This window comes from Palaemon carinicauda, chromosome 8, assembly GCF_036898095.1.
Source record: "Palaemon carinicauda isolate YSFRI2023 chromosome 8, ASM3689809v2, whole genome shotgun sequence".
Taxonomy (NCBI): Eukaryota; Metazoa; Arthropoda; class Malacostraca; order Decapoda; family Palaemonidae; genus Palaemon; species Palaemon carinicauda.
Genome location: NC_090732.1, coordinates 38,016,074 through 38,041,466, shown reverse-complemented (window position 1 = coordinate 38,041,466; position 25,393 = coordinate 38,016,074). Strand labels below are relative to the sequence as shown.

General features: G+C 41.2%; 1 protein-coding gene across 2 annotated transcripts in view; it reads right to left on the bottom strand.

The window, feature by feature from the left end:
• LOC137645706 (protein tumorous imaginal discs, mitochondrial) overlaps positions 1 to 25,393 on the bottom strand; it is a 176,428-nt gene that overhangs the window by 26,098 nt on the left and 124,937 nt on the right. For both annotated transcript variants that reach the window (XM_068378565.1, XM_068378566.1), the window contains exons 6-7: positions 24,163 to 24,356; positions 9,712 to 9,925 (exon numbers count right to left, since the gene is read on the bottom strand). In XM_068378565.1, the coding sequence (XP_068234666.1) occupies positions 9,712 to 9,925; positions 24,163 to 24,356 (408 nt within the window). The remainder of the gene's footprint in view (positions 1 to 9,711; positions 9,926 to 24,162; positions 24,357 to 25,393) is intronic.

Here is a 25,393-nt window from a genome sequence, read left to right as displayed (position 1 = left end):
TGTTTGCCTATGCCCCGCAAACTGGATGTACAGAGGAGGAGAATGATACATCTAGGGAGGAGATGGACCAGGAGTTTGGAATAATTCCTGTAAGGGAAAGGGTAATTTTCGGAGGAGATCTGAAAGGCCACTTGGGAATTAGTAGGGAAGGGATAGATAGAGGGCATGGAGGTTTGGGTGTGGGTAAGAGAAATGATGGGGGAGAAAGAGTGATTGATTTTTCAGTGGCTTTTGACCTAGCAATGATCAACACCTTTGAGAAAAAGATTAACAGACTGATTACTTAGAGTAGCGGTGGCAGGGAGAGCCAAATAGATTTGCTGCTGTGTAAGAGAGACCATCTGACGGAGGTTACAAATTGGGGAGAGTGTAGTAGCACAACACAGGTTGCAGACTAAGGAATTGTAGGAGAAGTAAAAAGAAGAGAATAGACCCAAAGATTAAGTAGTGGAAATTGAAAGAGGAAAACCTGAGAGTCTTGTTTAAGGACAGAGTGCTGGAAGCAGTAAAGTTACATGAGGATGTACTAGAATGGTGGACCGAGAAAAGTAAAGTGATTCTAAGGATCGGTGAGGAAGTACTTGGAAAGTCATCAGGAAGAAGACCTCCAAATGATAAAGAATCGTGGTAGTGGAATGATGAGGTACAAGAACGGGTATAAACCAAGAAAGAAGCCAAGAAGAAGGCAGATCTATCAGGACAAGAGCAGGATAAAGGAAACTATAAACAGGCAAAGAAAGAAGCAAGAAGAGCAGTAGCAAAGGCAAAGGCAGAGACATTAAATGAAGTCTATACAGAGATGGAAACACCAGAAGGAGAGAAGAAAATATTACGAATTGCTAAGGCCCGAGATGCTGCATCTAAAGACCTGACACAGATAAGGCAAATAAAAGATAGCAATGATATAGTTCTAGCAGAAGAGAACGAAATTAAAAGAAGGTAGGAAACTTATTTTAAAGGACTATTGAACCCTAGAAGAGTATTTGAAGATGGACTCCCAAACATGATATTTTAATTATAAAATAAATTTTTGAATATACTTACCCGGTGAATATATAATAGCTGCAAACTCTGTTGCTCGACAGACACATACATAAAAAAACTCGCGTGCGATCGCTATGCAGGTTGCGGGTGTGCCCACCAGCGCCAACTGTCGGCCAGATACCACTCTCGGATGTAAACAAAACCTTCAATTTCTTCTCATCCCACTGCGTCTCTATTGGGGAGGAAGGGAGGGTCATTTAATTTATATATTCACCGGGTAAGTATATTCAAAAATTTATTTTATAATTAAAATATCATTTTTAAATATTTAACTTAGCCGGTGAATATATAATAGCTGATTCACACCCAAGGAGGTGGGTAGAGACCAGAGTTAATTAGGTTTACAGCGTATAAGCTAAGAGTTTTTTCATTTTGGCAGTTATCAATATAACAAAACCAAAATAAATAGGTACCTGGTGAGGAAGTTGACTTAGACGATTACTCTGCCTTGTAAGTCTGTCTTCCTCACGGAGCCCAGCGATCCTCTTAGGATGCTGACAGACTCCCAGGAGCTGAAGTATCAAGGGCTGCAACCCATACAACAGGACCTCATCAAACCCCTAATCTGGGCGCTCTCAAGAAATGACTTTGACCACCCACCAAATCAATCAGGATGCGAAAGGCTTCTTAGCCTTCCGAACAACCCATAAAACAATATTAAAAACATTTCAAGAGACAGATTAAAAGGATATTGGAATTAGGGAAGTGTAGTGGTAGAACCCTCACCCACTACTGCACTCGCTGCAACGAATGGACCCAGTGTGTAGCAGTCCTCGTAAAGAGTCTGGACATCTTTTAAGTAAAATGACGCGAACACTGACTTGTTTCTCCAAGAAGTCGCGTCCATAATACTTTGCAGAGATTTATTTTGCTTGAAGGCCACGGAGGTTGCTATATCTCTAACTTCGTGCGTCTTAACCTTAAGCAAACATCGGTCTTTCTCATTCAAGTGAGAATGAGCTTCTCGTATTAAAAAAATCTGATAAAATATGACAAAGAATTCTTTGACATAGGCAATGAAGGTTTCTTAACTGAGCACCATAATGCCTCAGATTTCCCTCGTAATGACTTAGTACGAGCTAAATCGAACTTAAGAGCTCTAACAGGACATAATACTCTTTCCAGTTCGTTGCCTACGATCTCTGATAAGCAAGGAATATCAAAAGATTTAGGCCAAGGACGAGAAGGCAGTTCATTTTTGGCCAGGAAACCAAGTTGAAGTGAACAAGTGGCTTTTTTCTGTAGAAAAGCCGATGTTCTTACTGAAGGCATGAAGTTCACTGACCCTTTTAGCCGAAGACAAGCACACTAGGAAAAGTGTCTTGAGGGTGAGATCCTTCAGGGAGGCTGAATGTAATGGCTCAAACCTGTCTGACATGAGGAACCTTAGGACCACGTCTAAGTTCCATCCAGGAGTTGCCAAACGATGTTCCTTAGAGGTCTCGAAAGACTTAAGGAGATCTTGGAGATCTTTATTGTTGGAAAGATCTAAGCCTCTATGTCGTAAGACCGAAGCCAACATGCTCCTGTAGCCCTTAATCGTGGGAGCTGAAAGGGAGCGAACCTTTCTCAGATGTAAAAGAAAATCTACGATTTGGGCTACAGAGGTACTGGACGAGGACACAGGTGCTGACTTGCACCAGTCTCGAAAGACTTCCCACTTCGACTGGTATACTCTAATGGTAGAAGCTCTCCTAGCTCTTGCAATCGCACTGACTGCCTCCTTCGAAAAACCTCTAGCTCTTGAGAGTCTTTCGATAGTGTGAAGGAAGTCAGACGAAGAGTGGGGAGGCTTTGATGGACATTCTTTACGTGGGGCTGACGTAACAGATCTACCCTTAGAGGAAGACTTCTTGGAAAGTCTACCAGCCATTGAAGTACCTCGGTGAACCACTCTCTCGCGGGCCAGAGGGTAGCAACCAACGTCAACCTTGTCCCTCCGTGAGAGGCGAACTTCTGCAGTACCTTGTTGACTATCTTGAATGGTGGGAATGCATATAAGTCCATAAAAGACCAATCCAGTAGAAACGCGTCTATGTAGATTGCTTCTGTATCTAGGACTGGAGAGCAAAAGATTGGTAACCTTTTGGTCAACGAGGAGGCAAAGAGGTCTATGGTTGGTTGACCCCAAGAAGCCCAAAGACTCTTGCCCACGTCCTTGTGGAGGGTCCATTCCGTGGGTATCACCTGACCCCTCCGACTGAGACAGTCTGCTAAGACGTTCAAGTCCCCCTGGATGAATCTCGTCAACAGGGAGATGCCTCGAATTCTAGACCATAAGAGAAGGTCCCTTGCGATCTCGAGCAGCGTGAAGGAGTGTGTGCCTCCTTGCTTGGAGATGTACGCCAAAGTTGTGGTGTTGTCTGAGTTGACCTCTACCACTTAGTTTCGAAGACGCTTCCTAATATCATCAAGGCCAAGTGGACTGCTAATAGCTCCTTGCCGTTGATGTGCATGCTCTTCTGACTTGAGGTCCACAGACCAGCGCATTCCCGACCGTCCAGGGTCGCACCCAACCCAAACCGGACGCATCTGAGGACAACACGTGGTTTGGGTTCTTGACTGCTAGTGATAGTCCCTCTCTCAGACTGATATTGCTGTCCCACCATTTCAGGCATGCCTTTATTGGTTCGGAGACTGGGAATGATACCGTCTCTAATGTCTTGTCCTAGTTCCAGTGAGAGGCTAGATGGAACCGGAGAGGCAGAAGGGGTAGTCTCCCTAGTGAGACAAACTGCTCTAGGGATGAGAGTCCCTACGAGACTGTTCCAACTCCTGACTGAATAAACGTTTTCATTTCAGCATTAGTTGGACTTCGAGCAGGGCTTGACTGCGAATCTCCATCCCCAAAATTAGAATAATCTGGGATGGGATCAGTTGGGACTTTTAGGTTGACCACAAGTCCCAACTCCCTGGCCAGACTCAACGTCCAATGTAGATCCTGCAGACAGTGAAGGCTGGACGATGCTCTGAGAAGCCAGTCGTCCAAGTACAGGGAGGCTCGGATCCCCGATAGCTCGAAACTGGTACCCCACATTCCTGTAAACAAAGCTCAGAAACGGTTGGGAATCCGGGTGTATAGGAATGTGGAAGTATGCCTCCTGAAGGTCGAGAGAGACCATCCAGTCGCCTTCCATAAATGCTGTCAAGACAGCCTGGAAGACTTCATCGTGAAGTTTGTCTTGACAATGAACACATTGAGCGCAATTGCCTCTTACGTACTCCTGCAGTGAACATGGCTGCCAAATCATGGAGCCATCCCTGAGGGACTTGTTCCTGCAGAGAACGTGGCTGTCAGATCATTGGAGCCATCCCTGAAAGCCTTGTTTATGCATGACATAATTGTACAGCAAAACTTCAAAGGCTCAAAAACAGCTGGGAAGTTGACCTGTAAAATCTTGGAGCGTCTCATGGCCAGGCGCCAGGGAGAGTCTATGAGGTTTGAGAAGTCTATCTGGGCAGAGGCAGGAACTCCCAAGCCGAGAACTTCTCTCGTGTCATATCAGACTCTCGCTCTATAAGCCACTTTAAAAGAAGGGAAAGCAAAGGCTGTATCCCCCAAACTCCTCCTGGTGATAAACCAGTCACCTAGCAAACGTAAAGCTCTCTAGGAGAGCGAGAGAGCACTAGCTAATAAAATAACGGCTTCGAAGTAGCTAGGCCTAGTGTAAGCTCTGACGTTTAGGCAAACGAGGAGCAGCAGTAACAAAAAGATCCGGACAAAGATCCTTAAAAATCAGCATGATTTATTTAAAGTCCATAGAGGGCTAAGCAGCTTTAGGCTCCTCTCCGTCTGACAGAGTCCTCAAGAGAATATCAGTAGGAGGGGGAACAGCAACTTCCTCATCTGAAGGAACCTTGTCCGATAATAGCTGAGTCTCAAGCAAGGGAGAGACCTACCGTGGTGGCAATGCTTTACAAGCAGAGTCCACACGCACTGGTGCATTAGTAGCGGACCAGGACGCAACGTCATGTAACTGCTAGACAGTCTGTGAACTGTCAACAACAACAGGTGCGAGAGACCAGGACGCAACGTCACGTAACTGCTTGACAGTCTGTGAACTGTCAACAACAACAGGTGCGTGAGGACGCACAGCGTCCACTCGAGACTGCTTTGACCACCTAGACTGAGCAGTCAAAACAACTCTAGAATGCGGAGGTTGACGCTCAGCGTCAAAACAAGTCAACTCCGATTGTTAGCGAACGTCCTGAACGTCAACAGGAGCATCAGCAAGTGGCCTAACGTCCAAATGTGGCTGAAAATCCACACGAGACCGCATCGAGTGTGGTTCTAAACAACCTGACTGACGTGACTTAGCTAGGCCAACGTCAACAGGACGCACAAAGGAATGTTAGGGTGGCTGAAAGCCAGGATCTCGATGAGAAAAACGGCTAGGCTCAACGGACTTATCGGCAGAATAGTCTTCCATAAGGGAGGCAAGCTTATTCAGCATGTCTTGCCGTACAACCCATTTAGGATCAACGGAAAAGGTTGCGGTAAGAGACGAGGGTAACGTCTGTGACCGCAAAACCTTGCCAACAAAAAGACTCTCGGAGTCTGTGTTACGCTTTTGTTAGGCGGCGAGCAGTCTTCCGATGACTGCATAGGGTCAGAGCTGTCCTAATGGCTACAACCAGGACGCTGGACCTGTCCTGAAAGGACTGACTTTCGCTTAAGGGCCTCGAAACCTTGTTTCAGGTTTCTTATGCGAAAAGCCTTCGGATGACGAGGAGAAAATCGTCTCTCTCGTCTTATGGTAGGGGTGATCTTGGTAAGATACACCCGAAACCATAGAGGGAACGTCTGTTCGCTGATCAAGGCCTCTCGAACCCTATCTTTCTCTCTCTCTCTCTCTCTTGATTTCGCACCTAAGAGAAGAGCCCACTTACGTTTCGTCAAAAAAACATGTTATTTGACCAAAGGAAAAAACTGAAAGGTTTTTCAATTAAAAAGTTCCTTTAAAATAGTATTTAAAACATTTAAGCTTAGAAAGAAGAATGAAAAAAACGTCAGAATCGATTTACTCTTTCTGCAAAGTGAAACCGTGATACTCTCTCTCTCTATCGTAACGATAGAGCGCAAACTGCGTAGTATAAATAAACTAAACGTTAGTTCATCTTTGAAACAGTACGAAGACTATTCAAAGAAAATCTTCCATAAAATATCTATTAAAAAATATTCATTTAAAAAGTTTTAAATCATTAGCTCTTTAAAAGCTATTTACGATTGAAAGGGCTCAACGTTGTTTAACTTCGGTTTCCAAGTTAGGACCGCCTACTCTCAGGAAAGGTCGCATATAAACAAATCATTAAAATTTATTTTTATGTTTATTATAAATGGAAAGTTAATCGAAGAGGCCTAATAAAGGCGGTGAGATATAAAATATATAGAGGAAAATCTATAATTAATTTATAACGTAATAAGATAATTGCTAAAAGCCTAAACACACTTCCGTCTAAGGGAAGGGTCGGCCATTTAAAAGTCAAAGAAAGTCCATACTCTCTGTCATCAAAAATTAAATCTATCCAAAAACGAGTTCAAGGATTTATTTGAAGAAAAACACCTGTACTGCGAAAGCTCAAACCAAATTAAAGTACTTCACCAAATATGATGGGAAAAACTCCAGGTTCAACAGCGAGTAAAAGTACGTCTTGTCGACACGTCGACAGAGAAGAAATTGAAGGTTTTGTTTACATCCGAGAGTGGTATCTGGCCGACAGTTGGCGCTGGTGGGCACACCCGCAACCTGCATAGCGATCGCTCGCGAGTTTTTTTATGTATGTGTCTGTCGAGCAACAGAGTTTGCAGCTATTATATATTCACCGGCTAAGTTAAATATTTAAAAAAGGCAGTTACCATAGGAGTGACTAGAAGAGAAGTAGAACAAGCAGTAAAGAAAACGAAAAAAAGTAAAGCTGCAGGACCTGATAATATACCGTAGAGGTACGAAAGAGTCTTAGAGAGGAAGGCATAGATATCTTGTGGGACCTGATGCAGAAGATCTTCAATCAGGAAAAGATGCCAGAGGAATGGAGAAGAAGCCTAATCATTCCCATCTATAAGGGGAAGGGAGACATCCAGGAATGTGGCAACTACAGAGGCATAGTTGATAAGCCATACTATGAAAATATGGGAGAAGATCATAGAGAAGAGACTCAGAGATGAAACAACAATTGGTGAGGAACAATTCGGATTCATGCCTGGAAGAGGGACTGTAGAAGCAATATTTGCTTTGAGGCAGATGATAGAAAAACATCGGGAGAAACAGAAAGGATTACACATGGTCTTTATGGACATGGAGAAGGCATACGATCGAGTAACACGTCAGGAGCTGTGGAGATGTATGAGAGAAAAGGGAGTCCCTGAGAAATACGTAAGAATCACCCAAGATATGTATGAGAGGGCAGAAGCAAATGTTAAGAGCAGTATAGGCCTAACAGAAAGTTTCTCAGTAAATGGGAGACTACATCAGGGGTCTGCATTGAGCCCTTACCTATTTGATCTGGTCATGGATGTAATAATACAAGGTATTAGAAATCAGTCTCCTTGGTGTATGCTTTTTGCTGATGATATTATACTGTGTAGCACTAGGCGAGAGATAGTAGAAGAGAAACTGGAGAAGTGGAGAAGAGAAATGGAAAATAGAGGATTGAAGATCAGCAGGAAAAAGACAGAGTATTTGAGATTGAAAAATGGGGAGAATGGGGAAGTTAGTTTACAAGGAGAGAGATTGAAGAGAGTTGAAAATTTCAAGTATTTAGGATCAACAGTTGCAGAGGATGGTGATCTGGGGGCAGAAATAAACCACAGAATACAAGCAGGATGGAAGAATTAGAAAAAAGTGCATGGAGCACTATGTGACAGGAAAATAGGGGTAAAGTTGAAAGGTAAAGTACACAGGACATGGGCAATAAAGAAGACAGAAGAGAAGTAACTGGATGTGACAGAGATGAGAGTGTTGAGATGGATGTGTGGGGTGACAAGAAGAGATAAGATACAGAATGAGGTAATTAGGGGTACCACAGGAGTAACAGAACTATCAGATAAGATCCAAGAAAGTAGACTGAGGTGGTATGGTCATGTCATGAGAAGAGATGAACAGTATATTGGGAGGAGAGTGACGGAAATGGAGATACAGGGAACGAGAAGGAGAGGGAGACCAAAGCGAAGGTGGATGGACTGTATCAAGGATGACTTTCTATCAAAGGGATTAACCAGTGATGAAGTGTGGGATAGAGGTAGATGGAGAAAGCTAGCCAGAAACATTGTCCCCACATAAATATGGGAAAAGATGCAGACAAAGAAGAACATTAAAATAAATATTTCCTAAATAAACTGTAAAAACTGTCACAAAACAGGAGGAAGAGAAATTAGAAAGAATAGTGTGCCCGAGAGTACCTTCAAGCAAGAGAACTCTAACCCAAGACAGTGGAAGGTCATGGTACAGAGGCTATGGCACTACCCAAGACCAGAGAACAATGGTTTGATTTTGGAGTGTCCTTCTGCTTGAAGAGCTCTTTACCATAGCTAAAGAGTCTCTCCTACCCTTACGAAGAGGAATGTGGCCACTGAACAATTACAGAGCAGTAGTTTACCCCTTGAAAGAAGAATTTTTTGGTAATCTCAGTGTTACCAGGTGTATGAGCAGAGAGGAGAATATGTAAAGAATATGCTAGACTATTCGGTGTATGCGTAAGCAAAAGGGAAAATGAAGCATAACCAGAGAGAAGGATCCAATGTACTACTGTCTGGCCTGTCAAAGACCTCACACATCTCTAGCGGTAGTATCTCAATGGGTGGCTGGTGCCCTGGCTAACCTACTATCTATGTTAATTTCTTTCTTAAACACATGACTCGTAAATGTAAAATTAAGATTTTCTTTGTTTGAGAGAGAGAGAGAGAGAGAGAGAGAGAGAGAGAGAGAGAGAGAGAGAGAGAGAGAGAGAGAGAGAGAGAGAGAGAGAGATAATAAAAGGACAAAAGGTATGAAGAGAGAGGGGCTTTTTTATATCCTGTACTACACAAAAATAAATCTCTGTAAAGAAAATCTATACTGCTCAAAATATATGACCGAGGGAATATTGTCGCCTTGTTACCAAAGGTTAGGCTATTCACTGCCAATAAACAAACATAGCCTATGTGTGAAAACTCTGAAAACCCACAAGGAAAACAAAAACTAATAATTTTATAAATACTGTAAACAAAATAAAAAATAATGCTTTAATGTACTGTACCATCGTTTACACTACAATTAAATTTATCGAAAAGTTAGAGAAAGATAAAGGTTGCCGAGAAAGTAACCACAACTCTAAGTTTACATTTTGTCAGCTGGACTCACATAGTTAAAAGTTGATTTCATTGTTGATATGGAATTTTTCTTCAAATGGACTTTATAATGAAATCGTCAATAAAATGTAAGGTAAATCTGCTTTGGTTAAGTTTATCATCAGTCACCTTACTTGGCCTATGTATAAACTTGAAAAGACAATAGATTTGATATGTTTTGTGGCACTTGACTCGCAAACTTTGAACAACTTAGCAGATTTAGAACATTTATTTTTGAAAACTAGCAACCGCATAAATGGGGGATTGCACAATTCGAACAAGCATAATTAGGGACTGTAATGTACGTAACAAAACTTTCTAAAATTCTTAATAAAACTTACCGTCTTTGGTATATGTGATGCCATTAACTGTCCCTGGCGTGTCAGTTTCAAGTTCAGCTAACGCTGTCATCAAGGCTTTCTGTTCTTGGGTTAAATTCGTAGGCACTCTTATCTTGACATGGACATAATGATCTCCATAACCATATGAATTAATACGCTTCATGCCTTTTCCATTTAACCTTATTCTTGAATGAGACTGTGTGCCCATGGGAATCTGTAAAGAGAAAACATCAGCTCACATTGAAATTAAAATCAAATCTCATATACGACCAAAACCTCCTGTTTTTCCATTTTGAGCATTAAATTTTAAAACAAACCTAAAATACTATGCACCATTAGATAAGTTAAAGTTTTAACATAAAAAATTTTACAGTTAGCTTATTTTGTGGTCCACAAAATTCAAGACACTTGTAGCCCTATTCAAAAGAAAACAAGTCCAGAGGTAGATGCATAGGTTGATAATTCTATCATTTAAGAGATTTTGAAAAGTCAAGGTTATGTGGGACAAATGATAAAAGTAAAGTAAAGTAAAGTATAGACTTCATTTAATGTCTCTGCCTTTGCCTTTGCTACTGCTCTTCTTGCTTCTTTCTTTGCCTGTTTATAGTTTCCTTTATCCTGCTCTTGTCCTGATAGATCTGCCTTCTTCTTGGCTTCTTTCTTGGTTTATACCCGTTCTTGTACCTCATCATTCCACTACCACGATTCTTTATCATTTGGAGGTCTTCTTCCTGATGACTTTCCAAGTACTTCCTCACCGATCCTTAGAATCCCTTTACTTTTCTCGGTCCACCATTCTAGTACATCCTCATGTAACTTTACTGCTTCCAGCACTCTGTCCTTAAACAAGACTCAGCTAATAGCTTTGTTTATAAAGTTTGCATTCATTATTTTCCTGCTAATTCTATTCTTGTGCATAAATATTAATATTGTAGGTCCTTTTGTGCAGTAATCTTTTATTCTTCCACTTAAATTTTCTTGTGTGATTACTTTGCTTTTGTAGTGATTATTTGCTATTAGTTATAACTAAGATTTTGCTATCTATCCCTCCTGCATTCTCTTTTGTGTATATGTAAGCAAAACTATATTGAGTAATTTCCATTATTCCTCGTTTTTGTATCCTTCAGGCTTTACAGTTAGTAACTAGATTTCTTCTTACAGTCTCTTATTCTAGTTCAGGGCAGGCTTTTCAGTTTGTTGCCACATACATATATTGTATTTATACAGTATTTCTTTTGCTTCCTCTACTTTACTAAGTATCAGGCTGCTGCATTGAAAATGTATTAGTCTTATAAACTGAATAATCTGCATTTAACCCAGGTTTTGGCTAAGAACTAGTTAGGTTTTGGCTCTAATTTCAACTGTTTTATCAGTTATGAGTGGTTGATAGACCAGTGGGATACTGATTTAGATAAAAATAATATAGGAGGTTGTCTAAGAATACTGCAGTGGATGTTAGCTTGCTGCCAGCTTCAGCCTATTACTCCTTAACAGTTTTCCCCTTGCTTTCTTCCTCCAAAGAAGGGTCAAGTTTGTCAAAGTATGACGCAATGACTTACACTTCCGAAAGCTACTGCCAATGCTGGCTTTGCTCAACAGTTCAGACAGTACCTTATGGTATTTTCTCTTTAAGAACATCTGCAACACATCTAAGTGGATGTTGAGCTGATTCCACTTCTACATCTACCCTAAACAAGGGCCCAATCTGATAGATCAGCTTATTGGCAAATAATACCATTCTGTTATAATATAGACAATGGTTCACAGGGTGGATTCATGTTCTCACCTTCCCAATGTTCACTTCATGCATTCCAAGAGAGTTCTTGAATTTCCCAGATTTCACTTCATCAATGCTTGATATCTACATTTGAATGTCCAAGGAACACTAAAACAGATACATACACTGCTTCAATAGGCACCGCTCTAGTGATTGGGGCCACACCAATGAACAATCTGTGACAAAAGGAACACAGTTGACAAAAGTTATGATCACAAATGTATTGACAAACAGCCCCATGACCCGAGACAAGAATCAGGCCATTCTGATGCTATGATCCACACAAGAGTTATGCTATAGCATGCACATCTGAGCAATGACAGGATGAGAGGGACAACTAATAATTGGGCCCTTAGAATTAAATGACCAGAGCCACAATCTCAGCAAGTATAGATGTTGGAGCCCTGATCAAAATGCTATAGGTCTCTTGAATGGAGTAAGGTAGCCAAGACTAGAGCACCTGCAGTTCTTTGAAACTCAAGTGCCCACAAATTAACAGGCTGCTTATTAGTGAATAGTAAGGGAGCATGTATGTGTATTCCTCAAGACATTTCCTTCCTGATCTAATGTTCTTTGGAAGGTTTTGCTTTACATGATGATCACCATTCAAACAGAAAATAAGTATCAAGAGAGTTGGTTCATCATCCTTAGAGATTAAAGACATGCTTGTAATCACTCACACAACCTTCTACTCTCTCAGAAGGGAAGAATAGGAGATCAAGTATGCGAGTCAAGATGATTGGCTATGGTTAGATTCTAGAAAAGATCCACCATGTAAATGGCAATGAAAACATTCAAGAGGTCAAAGCCACTCCAGCATGATAACAGATTGAATCTACAGACTGCAGATGAACCCAAAATGAACACATCTAGAATGGGAGACTTTAATCTTTCTTTTGAGCTCCCTATTACCAATACGGACTTGATTGTGGCTATCAGGGAGCATATGTCAGAAAAATGCACCAGAATGGCATTTAATAAGCTCTCCCCTCTCTCTCTCATTCTCTCTTACTCTCAGATGTATTTTTGTAAATTTACCAGAGATCCATTTAAAGTAAAACTTATTACTTATACCTTGAAAATACAGAATAGATGACATAAACCAAATTGCTTAGAAAGGCAAAATAAATGAGGTGCTGCCCAATTTGAAATTCCAGAACATAATTTTGAATTTCATTCTTATTTTATCTCTATGGACTCGTATGTTAACAGTTTTGAAAATATGTAAACTGAGTATTCTTGAAGTAAATATGTATAGGAAAGAGAGGTATAATATTTCTCTATCTTTTCGGTAAAAAGAAGTTAAGTATATCAGTTGCCCAGCTCAACATGACCACAAAACCATAATCAAGGGCTAACATACCAGAGATGTTAAGTTTCCCAGCCCAAGGACTATGCTTGCACACCATAAAAACTTGAAAATTCACTTCCCTAAAACCATAAATCTTGTCACTAAAAATAATGCCTTGTAAAAATTATAAAACTACCATAAAATATCAACCGCTCTTATTCAAGTGTTCAACTTTCACTATAATCATATCTCCAGTTTCTCAAATAATGAGATGCAAAGCCTGAATACATTTTCCATTTCACTGCTTTAAGCCCTTTTTCAAGAAAAAAAAATTGCATAAAGTTAAAGAAACAGCCACTGGTCTAGTATCATGAGCTCTGACTTTCAAAAGAAAACATGTCTCATCCTATCAACAGTAAACATACACTGCTTCATGAAGCTATGGTATTTCTTGATAGGGGACAGAAAAGATTCTTATTTCTTTAGATTTTCTCAAATACAATTATAACACCAATCAAGTCATAGATAAGTATCCTCATTGTAACTGCATATAACCTCCTGTAGTTAATGTATTAGATTCTTTGCTTTGTAATCTTGTTTAACGCTAAATGACAGTAGAGTATCCTTAGAAGGAAACCCCACATGAACTGAGATAGCTAGTTATTTACTGTCCTTTTTGTCTAAGCCATAAGATAAAATGTTTTAAATGTCAATTTCCTGAAGCAAACATCTTTCAACAGTTCAAACTGAATGCATTTTAAGAGTTGGAGGCTTCTTGAAATTTATTTTGATATCCTAAATAACAGTACTACAAGCCAAATCCATGGCCACATACTGATCAATAAAGTAAAAATAGATCTACACCTTTTAATGTTAGGAACAGTGGAGCATTTCACGTGTAGTAGAGATCATAAATAATCTGTATAATATTTAACTTAGTGATAACAGCAAACCTTCCTTGCTTTACCGCAAGATTAGTAACTACAGGTAGTCACAGACTTATGACGTATGCAACTTATGACTGTTGGACTTTACAACAATTTTTTTCAATGTGATGACGTCACAAGTATGTCTGAAATAGTAGACTAATAGGAAAAATTTTCCTTAGAAATAATAGATTTTCTTGTATAAAATTGAACTGTTTTATCTTGGTAAGTTAGTATTTTCTTTTATTATTGATATAAAGTATCCATTTTCACCAAAAAAAAAAAAATACATGAAGTTTTAATATCTGTCGAGTTCCTATCATGTCTAGCGACGTCATATTACTGGCGGAAAGTGCGCAGGCAGTAGAGTGATTTCCTTCCAAAAAGCTAACGATTAGTATTAGTATTCCCATTAGCGAAATGTTATTTTCATTAGTAAAATAAATTTTTGAATATACTTACCCGATAATCATGTAGCTGTCAACTCTGTTGCCGACAGAAATCTACGGTCGGGATACGCCAGCGATCGCTATACAGGTGGGGGTGAACACCACAGCGCCATCTGTGGTCAGGTATTCTAGTACTTCTTGTCAACACCACCTCAATTTTTTCCTCGGTCCACTGGTTCTCTATGGGGAGGAAGGGTGGGTCAATTAAATCATGATTATCGGGTAAGTATATTCAAAAATTTATTTTACTAATGAAAATAACATTTTTCAATATTAATCTTACCCGATAATCATGTAGCTGATTCACACCCAGGGTGGTGGGTGGAGACCAGCATACATGTTAACACAGAAGCTAAGTATCCCGTATTTTATTTTATTAGTTATTCAAAAATAACATAAAATAAATAAGTACCTGGTAAGGAAGACGACTTGAACCATTACTCTGCCTTTATTAAGTACGTTTTTCTTACTGAGCGTAGCGGTCCTCTTAGGATGCTGAACGACTCTTAGGTGCTGAAGTATAAAGGGCTGCAACCCATACTAAAGGACCTCATCACAACCTTTAACCTCGGCGCTTCTCAAGAAAGAATTGACCACCCGCCAAATCAACAAGGATGTGGAAGGCTTCTTAGCCAACCGTACAACCCATAAAAAGTATTCAAGAGAAAGGTTAAAAAGGTTATGGGATTATGGGAATGTAGTGGCTGAGCCCCCGCCTACTACTGCATTCGTTGCTACGAATGGTCCCAGGGTGTAGCAGTTCTCGTAAAGAGACTGGACATCTTTGAGATAGAATGATGCGAACACTGACTTGCTTCTCCAATAGGTTGCATCCATAACACTCTGCAGAGAACGGTTCTGTTTGAGGGCCACTGAAGTAGCCACAGCTCTCACTTCATGTGTCCTTACCTTCAGCAAAGCAAGGTCTTCTTCCTTCAGATGAGAATGTGCTTCCCTAATCAGGAGCCTGAATAGGTAAGAAACTGAGTCCTTAGACCTTGGAAGAGAAGGCTTCTTGATAGCCCACCATAAGGCTTCTGATTGTCCTCGTAAAGGTTATGACCTTTTTAGATAGTACCTAAGAGCTCTAACTGGGCAAAGTACTCTCTCCAGTTCGTCCCCCACCTAGTTGGACAGGCTTGGGATCTCGAACGACTTAGGCCAAGGACGTGAAGGAAGCTCGTTTTAGCAAAAAACCTAGCTGCAAGGAACATGTAGCCGTTTCAGATGTGAAAACTATGTTCCTGCTGAAGGCGTGGATCTCACTTACTCTTTTAGCTGTTGTCAAGCACACGAGGAAAAGTGTTTTTAATGTGAGGTCCTTAAAAGAGGCTGATTGGAGAGGTTCAAATCTTGATGACATAAGGAACCTTAGGACCACGTCTAGATTCCAGCCTGGAGTGGACAACCGACGTTCCTTTGAGGTCTTAAAAGACCTAAGGAGGTCCTGTAGATCTTTGTTGGTGGAAAGATCCAAGCCTCGGTGGCGGAAAACCGCTGCCAACATACTTCTGTAACCCTTAAACGTAGGAGCTGAAAGGGATCTTACGTTCCTTAGATGTAACAGGAAGTCAGCAATCTGGGTTACAGTGGTACTGGATGAGGAAACTGCATTGGCCTTGTACCAGCTTTGGAAGACTTCCCCTTTAGACTGATAGACTCTGAGAGTGGATGTCCTCCTTGCTCTGGCAATCGCTCTGGCTGCCTCCTTCGAAAAGCCCCTAGCTCTTGAGAGTCTTTCGAAAGTCTGAAGGCAGTCAGACGAAGAGCGTGGAGGTTTGGATGTACCTTCTTTACGTGAGGTAGACGTAGAAGGTCCACTCCTAGAGGAAGAGTCCTGGGAATGTCGACCAGCCATTGCAGTACCTCTATGAACCATTCTCTCGCGGGCCAGAGCGGAGCCAACCAACGTCAGCCGTGTCCCTTTGCGAGAGGCGAACTTCTGAAGTACCCTGTTGACAATCTTGAACGGCGGGAATGCATACAGGTCGAGATGGGACCAATCCAGCAGAAAAGCATCCACGTGAACTGCTGCTGGGTCTGGAATCGGAGAACAATACAACGGGAGCCTCTAGGTTATCGAGGTAGCGAACAGATCTATGGTTGGCTGACCCCACAGGGCCCAAAGTCTGCTGCAAACATTCTTGTGAAGGGTCCACTCTGTGGGGATGACCTGACCCTTCCGGCTAAGGCGATCTGCCATGACATTCATATCGCCCTGAATGAACCTCGTTACCAGCGTGAGCTTTCGATCTTTTAACCAGATGAGGAGGTCCCTTGCGATCTAGAACAACTTCCACGAATGAGTCCCTCCCTGCTTGGAGATGTAAGCCAAGGCTGTGGTGTTGTCAGAGTCCACCTCCACCACCTTGTTAAGCTGGAGGGACTTGAAGTTTATCAAGGTCAGACGAACCGCCAACAGCTCCTTGCAATAGATGTGAAGTGTCCTTAGCTCCTGATTCCATGTTCCCGAGCATTCCTGTCCGTCCAAAGTCGCACCCCAGCCCGTGTCTGATGCGTCAGAGAAGAGACGGCGGTCGGGTTTCTGAACAGCCAAAGGTAGACTTCCTTGAGAAGAAAGCTGTTCTTTCACCACGTGAGAGTAGACCTCCTCTCTTCGGAAACAGGAACTGAGATCGTCTCTAGCGTCATGTCCTTTATCCAGTGAGCCGCTAGATGATACTGAAGGGGGGGAGGTGGGGTCTCCCTAACTCGATGAACAGTGCCAGCGATGAAAGTGTCCCTGTTAGACTCATCCACTACCTGACTGAGCATCGGTTCCTTCTCAGCATGCTCTGGACGCAATCTAGGGCTTAGTATCTTTGGGGCCGACGGAAAAGCCCGAAAAGCTCGACTCTGAAGATCCATACCCAGGAGACAATGGTCTGGGATGGGACGAGCTGGGACTCCTCAAAATTGACCAGGAGGCCCAGTTCCTTGGTCAGATCCATAGTCCATCTGAGAATCTCCAGACAGCGACGACTTGTGGGAGCTCTTAAAAGCTAGTCGTCTGACGGAGCCGAACACAAGATCATGGTACTGCTGCACAGTCTGTGAACTGTCAACCATGGGGAAGCGAGGAAGTACAGTGACAACCCGAAGCTGTCTAGACTGTCTGGGTCGTACAGACAACTCCTTATCGGGTTGCTGAGGTTGCCGCACTGCGTCACAACAAGACACTTCTGCTGGTTGTTGAACGTCTTCCCAGTGACACACTGACTCCGTAAACAAAAAATCCTCTAACAAGGACTAAGCTTGGACTGCATGTCTTGCAACACAGCTCAAGGTCTATGGGAGCAGGTGTGGTAACAGACGGGGTTAGCGACTGAAGTGGAACCATTACCCTCCCTGGAAGCATGCTATGCTTAAATAAAAGTCCATAGGAGGCTAAGCAGCTAAAGGCTCCTCTCCAAATGACCGAGTCCTCAAGGGAAAATCAGAAGGAGGGAGAATAGCACTTTCTCATCTACAGGAACCATATCCGAGAAAAGCTAAGTTCTCTCAGTGAGGGTTTCACTGGTGCAAAAGCAGCAGACTAGAAGGCAACGTTATGAAACTGCTTGACAGTCTAGTGAGTTGGCAACAACCAAAGATGTGTGACTGAGAAGCATGCGGTAAGGTAAGCAGAGCATGCTGTATGTAGAGCATGCTGTAAGGTAAGCAGAGCATGTTGCATGGCGTGCGGCTTATGCTGCATGGGATGAGGCTCATGCTGCATGGGATGAGGCTCATGCTGCATGGTATGAGACTCATGCTGCATGGGATGAGGCTCAAGCAGCAAGGGATGAGGCTTATGCCGCATGCGTTGAGGAGGATGCCGCATAGTATGAGGCTCCTGCCTCATGGGTTGAGGCGGTTGCCGCATAGCATGAGGCTTTTGCCTCATGGTTTGAGGAGGATGCCGCATAGCATGAGGCTCCTCATAAGCATGAGGCTGCCTCATGGGTAGAGGAGGATTTTTAAAGAAATCTGAACCTGACACTAATCTAGCTGTCCGAGGATTTACCTGGTGAGACATCAGTCTCTTTACCAGCGAGTTTTACCAGATTTCCCCGGGCCACCACGTGACACAATTGGTAGTAATTCATTCAAATTACCCCTAATGAGTCAATATGGATAAATATCAACACAACATCGTGTTCAAATAGAAATAAATTTCTACCTCATACTTGGGATCGAACGCTAGCCCCTTCTAATGAAAGGCCAGGTCGACACCAACCATGCCACGAGAGCCCATTCAAGAGTTGAGGTTCTTGCCTCAAGAGTGGAGGTGGCTGCCGCAAGAGTTGAGGTTGCTGCCTCAAGGATGGTGGAGGTTGCCGCAACGCAAGAGGTTGCTGCATAGCGCTGGTATCTGGCAACTCCCAATGCGGCAGCTCACGCGTGGAGGTAGGTTGAGGAACCTCAACATCATACGTCTGGCAGGGTGGACTGCGCAGAGGTGGAGTTGAGGTTGCTGCCTCGAGGATGGTGGAGGTTGTCGCACCGCAAGAGGTAGCTGCCTCGAGGATGGAGGAGGTAGTCGCAACGCAAGAGGCTCCTACCTCAAGGGTAGAGGAGGTTGCTACAAAGCATAAGGCTCCTGCCTCAAGTGTTGAGGAGGTTGCCGCGTGGCAAGAGGCTCCTGCCTCAAGTGTTGAGGAGGTTGCCGCGTGGCAAGAGGCTCCTGCCTCAAGGAAAGTGGAGGTTGCTGCACAGAGCTGGTATCTGGCAACTCCCAATGCGGCAGCTCACGCATGGAGGTAGCTTGAGGAACCTCAACATCATACGTCTGGCAGGCTGGACTGCGTAGAGGTGGAGGAGCGCTCGCAGGAGGAGGTGTGTTAACCTTCTCTGCCTGAAACTCCTGCATCAACACCGCAAGCTGAGACTGCATTGTCAGCAGCATAGACCACTAGAGTTTAAGAAAGACAACAACAAACGGAGCTACTGTCCGTTGAAACTGAGGGTCTAAAACAGCTGGTGCGGCAACAGACGGAGTTACTGTCTGTTGCGATACCACCTTGCCTCTCTGAGAGGTGTGCAGTTGTCGTACTGCAGCAAGTCCGAACTGACCCAGTGCTAATGGCACCACCTAGGAGTTGGACTTGCGCGGAAGGGACCGACTTGCACTTAAAAGCTGCAAGATTGGTCCATGGTTTCTGCGAGAAACCTCTTCCGCAGACGAGGAATAAATGGGCTCTCTCGTCTTTGTGTGGGTGGGGTGATCACGTCGGCTACGTGAGTTGGTTACACCCGAAACCACGGAGGGAAACGTCTGTTCGTCGATCAAGGCCTGCTGAACCCATAAGTCCTTCGACATTACTTCTCCCCTGGGCTTGGGAGCTTGTAAGAGGTCCCAGACTAGGCGAACAACTGGCACGAACAGACGAACCCTCGAACGCAACACTGTAACACTTGCGCTTATCACTTTATCACTTTTGATTTTCTGTTTGCACTTATTTCACTGAACTCGAAACTTTAAGTGGTTTGTACCTGAAACACGCAATTCTATCCTTCATTAAAAGTTAGTAATTGCGAAAACAGTATTACAATGTAACAGAAAAACATAATGAAAGATAAATAATTCAGTGGCTGGAAAAGAGATTAAACACTAGATCAAATAAACTACGTTTAAAATCTCTCACCGCATAAAGTCTGAGAACAAGAATAAAACTCTAGAAACGTTTACCTTCTTCCCCTAAAGAGACTAGGGAGAAGAGCAAAAACGATAACAACGTTACCCGCTTGAACGAAACGTTTATCCTCCTCTCTCTCCCTCCGTCTCTATCTCTCTCTCTCTCTCTCTTGACTTAGCACCTGAGAGAAGAGCCCAATTATATATATCGTTAAAACATATTATTGTTAAAGGAAAAAAACTGAAAGGTTTCCCAAATAAAAAGTTCCTTTATTAGAATAGAACCATTTAAGCTAAGAAAGAATGAACAAAACGCTAGAATCGGTTTACTCTTACTGCAACGTGACACCGTGATAGACTCTCTCTCTATCGTAACGATAGAGCGCAAGTTGAACGTTCTGAACGTCAAGAACTGCAGAGACAAAACAAAACGTTAGTTCAACTTTGAAAACAGTACAAGACTATCAAAGAAATTCTTTCAAAAACATTAAAATGGCATATGTTAACAGGTAAAAACGAAATGACGGGCTCAAAGTTAATTAACTTCGGTTCCAAGAAAAGACCGCCTACTATTAGGAAAGGTCGAATATAAACAAATATAAAAATTAATTTTAATAAGTTTATAATAAAAGGAAGTTAATCAAAGAGGCCTATAAAAGGCGGAGAGATATAAAATAAATCTATAACTTTGTTAAGCAAAATTAAGAGAGTCTATACTCTCTTCGACACCAACACTTCCGTCTAAGGGAAGGGTCGGCCATTTAAAAGTGAAAGAGAGTTCATACTCTCTTCGTACCAAAATTAAATCAAAAATTAAATCAAATTAATTCCAAAAACTTGCTAAGCTAATGATATAGCTTCCTGAATAGCGAAGGCTAAATTCTAGAGCAAATACATCACCAAATCGTGAGCAATAACTCCAGAATCAACAGCGTATCCATGTAGGTCTAGCCGGAGGCACGACAGAGGAAAAATTGAGGTGGTGTTGACAAGAAGTACTAGAGTACCTGACCACAGATGGCGCTGTGGTGTTCACCCCCACCTGTATAGCGATCGCTGGCGTATCCCGACCGTAGATTTCTGTCAGCAACAGAGTTGACAGCTACATGATTATCGGGTAAGATTAATATTGAAAAACATCAAATAATGATACAAAGCATTTTGTGTGTCTGTATCGGTTGTTATGAGTACTACTCAGCATAAATTTGACTCTACACTAGTTTTATTTCATCTCTGATAATAAATTGATATTTATCTAAAGAAAGTACACTAATAGGACAAATATTTTCTTAGAAATTATATATTTCTTTTTACATTATAGAAAATAAATACTTTTGCTTGGTAAATTAGTGTTTTCTTTCATTTCTTGCAAGAAAAAACAAAAACGGCTTTACATAATTTGCAAATCATTCTTTGTCGAGTTCACATCACTTCCTGTGACGTCATATGTGTGGCGGAATGAGTGCTGGTAAACCGAATGATTTCCTTTCGGTGTATTACTGAGTAATCTTATTATTCCCATTATCGAATCATCAAGTAATGATCCAAGGAATTTCTGATGTCTAAAAAATAAATAAAAAAAAAAAAGAGAGAGAGAGAGAGAGAGAGAGAGAGAGAGAGAGAGAGAGAGAGAGAGAGAGAGAGAGAGAGAGAGAGAGAGAGAGAGAGAGAGAGAGAGAGAGAGAGCCTTGCCTTATGCCTTATTGTATTGCCTTATTTTTTGTTTGGGTTCCCCCAGGTCCCTCAGTGTGAGGCACCTCGTATATCCACCAGAGAGTTGCTAATGCATCTTCCGGTGTATTTTGCATCTTCCAGTCTTGGATGGGCTGGGATGCATCTTAGGTATTTATCGAGCTTATTCTTAAACACATCTATGCTCACTCCTGATATGTTTCTTAGATGAGCTGGCAGCACATTAAATAGTCGCTGCATTATCGATGCTGGTGCGTAGTGGATTAATGTCCTGTGCGCCTTTTTTAGTTTACCTAGAATATTTTTTGGCACTATTAATCTACCTCGGCTTGCTCTTTCTGATATTTTAAGCTCCATGATGTTTTCAGTAATTCCTTCTATTTGCTTCCATGCTTGTATTATCATGTAGCGTTCTCTTCTCCTTTCTAGACTGTATAATTTTAAAATTTGCAGTCTTTCCCAGTAGTCAAGGTCCTTAACTTCTTCTATTCTAGCAGTATAGGACCTTTGTACACTCTCTATTTGTGCAATATCCTTTTGGTAGTGTGGGTACCATATCACATTGCAGTACTCGAGTGTACTACGTACATAAGTTTTGTAAAGCATAATCATGTGTTTAGCTTTTCTTGTTTTAAAGTGTCTGAATAACATTCCCAGTGTTGCTATTTGGTCGTTGCATAACATATTCCTATTTAACATTACACCAAGGTCTTTAATTGCTTCCTTGTTTGTGATTGTCTCGTTATTAGGTCCCTTGTATGCATATACCATTCCTTCTCTATTTCCATAATTCATTGATTCGAATTTATCGGAGTTAAATACCATCCTATTTATCTCCGCCCATTCATATATTTTGTTTAGATCTCTTTGTAGTGAGTTCCTATCTTCATCACAAGTAATTTCTCTACTTATTCTTGTGTCATCGGCAAAACTTCTCACTACAGAGTTTTCAACATCGCAGTCTATGTCTGAGATCATAATGACAAACAGCAGTGCAGCTAAAACCGTACCTTGTGGCACGCCAGATATTACCTGAGAGAGAGAGAGAGAGAGAGAGAGAGAGAGAGAGAGAGAGAGAGAGAGAGAGAGAGAGAGAGAGAGAGAGAGAGAGAGAGAGAGAGAGAGACCGACCTATGAACAAACTCTATAGAAACTGTGATACCCTATAACATATTGGTGCTGTTGTAATATTCATTATGAAGATATTTCGAATAAGTTAAGAAGATTATATAAAGAACTCCGTATCATCCGTATAGTATGTGCACATAATCGCCATACGGTAGCGTGACTTTGAGATCAGCTGATGCCTACAAAAAGCAATTATTGATTATTGAAAATCTCAAAAAATTGAAAAATAGAATACAAACATGCTTTAGTAAACCACAAAAATGACAAATGAAATATGAAGGCTTAATAATGAATACAAAATTAAATTCTGTATGAAACTTTAAAAAATTAACTACCCTTGCGGCCCCCGCACACACTGTCTCACACAAACACACACTCGCACAGAGAACGAGTGACAACGTATTCCCATGATAACTAATAATAATAGGTATAAACAAACTGTATGAAAACTGTGATATCCTGTAACATATAGGTGCTGATGTAATATTCATCATGAAGAGATTTCGAATAAATTAAGAAATTATATAAAAAAAAAATACACCACTCGTATGTGCGCAATCTGTTGATACAGTAGCGAGACCTTCAGATCAGCTGATCATAACCAAAGGTAAACAAAATATTAAGTACAATAATTCTTGATGTCTAAAATTCTTCCGAAATTAAAAAATAGAATACATAAATGCTTTAATAGAGAATATGATATCCTACTAAACAAGAAAATGAAATAATGATATACAGTTAGAAAATATTGGTAAAATGTGACTTAGATGATTGCCGAATTATGACACATCATAATGAATCTACGGAAACTTCACTTTTTCAGTTCAACATACGTCAAAATCGACTTACGACGCATCTCTGAGACCCTATCTCCGCTGTAAGTCGACGACTACCTGTATGCCTGTTGATACAAAGCATTAATAAATGACCCCTTTGACATTGCAATTGACACACTGGAGAACTCAGAACCATTTTTTATAAAATAGTGGATTGTCTCCTGGTTGTTAGGTGAAGAATGAGGCCATTTTAGTGTGAACTTTGACAATGATAAAGTCTGAGGTAAGCTGTACTGCAGGTTAAGGGGTGCAACCTTGTCCCATTTAAACAATATTTTGGTGTTATTTCAAACTCCTACAACTTTTTTTTACTAAATTTTTTTTATTTAAAAACCATTTAACCTCTAGAAGTTGTACATGGAAAAACTTCTTAACTTTCCTAATCTTATTTATATTTATTTGTTTGATGTCGGCTACCCCCCAGAATTGGGGGAAGTGCCTTGGTATATGTCTGTATGCATTTTATCAATGTATAGGAATCACTTTTAATGGTGACCATTTCTTATATAGAAGTTATTTAGCATACCAATCATGAAAAATTATACAGTTCCTTCAAACAACGATGTCGATACCTGAAAATAATCAAACATTGTTGACAATGAATTAATTTCCCCCCCATTTTTCATGGATTAGGACTAAATACTGACAGGTTATCAACTTCTAATTCTTACTTTTATGCAACCAAAATGAAGGGTTAATATAAGTTATCACACAAAATTAAATCTTTCTACTTACATCTAACGTAATATCTTCATAAATTCCTTGTATTCTAGTTGCTCCACCAAGAGTAGCTTGAGCAAGTGATACAGTTACATCGGTATGTACATCAGCACCATCTCTTCGGAAATAATCACTTTTGCTTACATTGATTCTAACAAAGACTTCTTTTCTCCCTACTGTCATGCGCAGCGTTTGACCATCCTCCACACCTGTAAAATATACCAAACAAATCAATGCTACTAGTCACTAGTTATAGGATAAGTTTTATTGTACATCAAATACTTGGGTTAATTGATAATAATTCATTGATTAAGACAGTTTCATGCAATCAAGGTTCATTGTTAAGCATTCTACATCCATGGAAAATCAAGTTTTAAAAAGTAATTTGCATTTTTCCAAGCAAAGCAAACTGGAGTCCTTTAATAGGTGCTGGAAATCAGCTGTTAAAATTCTAACGAGGTGTTGGTAGTTAATGGTGGATGGAGGTAAGCCAGACCCTCGCCAGCACGCTGAGACTCCACTTGATCTTCATCTATGGCATGTGGGGTGGCTAAGGCAGGAAGTGAAATTTAAAGGACTTTGGTTTGTATAGTTAGGAATTATGCATATTAATTTTAAATTTCAAATTTGTTCCTAAACAAATACAAACCAACATGCCTTAAAAGTTTAATATGAGACTTATCCTTAGGTTGGAGGAAGCCCTATAACCTTACTGGTAGCTTTAAAATCCTCGAAAGTCAAATTACTCAAGACCTTATGAGATGGGCGGTGTTAACTAGTGCCACCTTCTAAATTTGAGAAATAGATTCTCAAAGGTTAGCCTAGGTTACAGTCTGGACAAATAGCCACGTAAGAACCTATCCATGAGGTCTTCGGGTTGCAAACAAGATCCGGTCTTACAATGAGTTGGAAGTTGATTTTCATCCTAAGTTGGATTTATATACGTAATATATTGTACGTACATACATACACACAGTACATACTGCATATGTATAATATACTTTAGAAAAGAGAGATAACAATGCCTTACCATTCATAAACTACTGTAACATATACAGTAGTGTACCTACACTAATATCGTCGTCGGCGCCCACTCGTGTCCGAATATTGGGTTCTGTCGTTAGCCATCAGCCTCCTATCTATGGAGATGAAGAAGGGTGGAGGAAACGACAGAATGCCAGTAGCTGGGTATATTGTTTTGGGTGGTCGTGGCTTTGCAACAGCCACGCACACACACTTGGCCCAC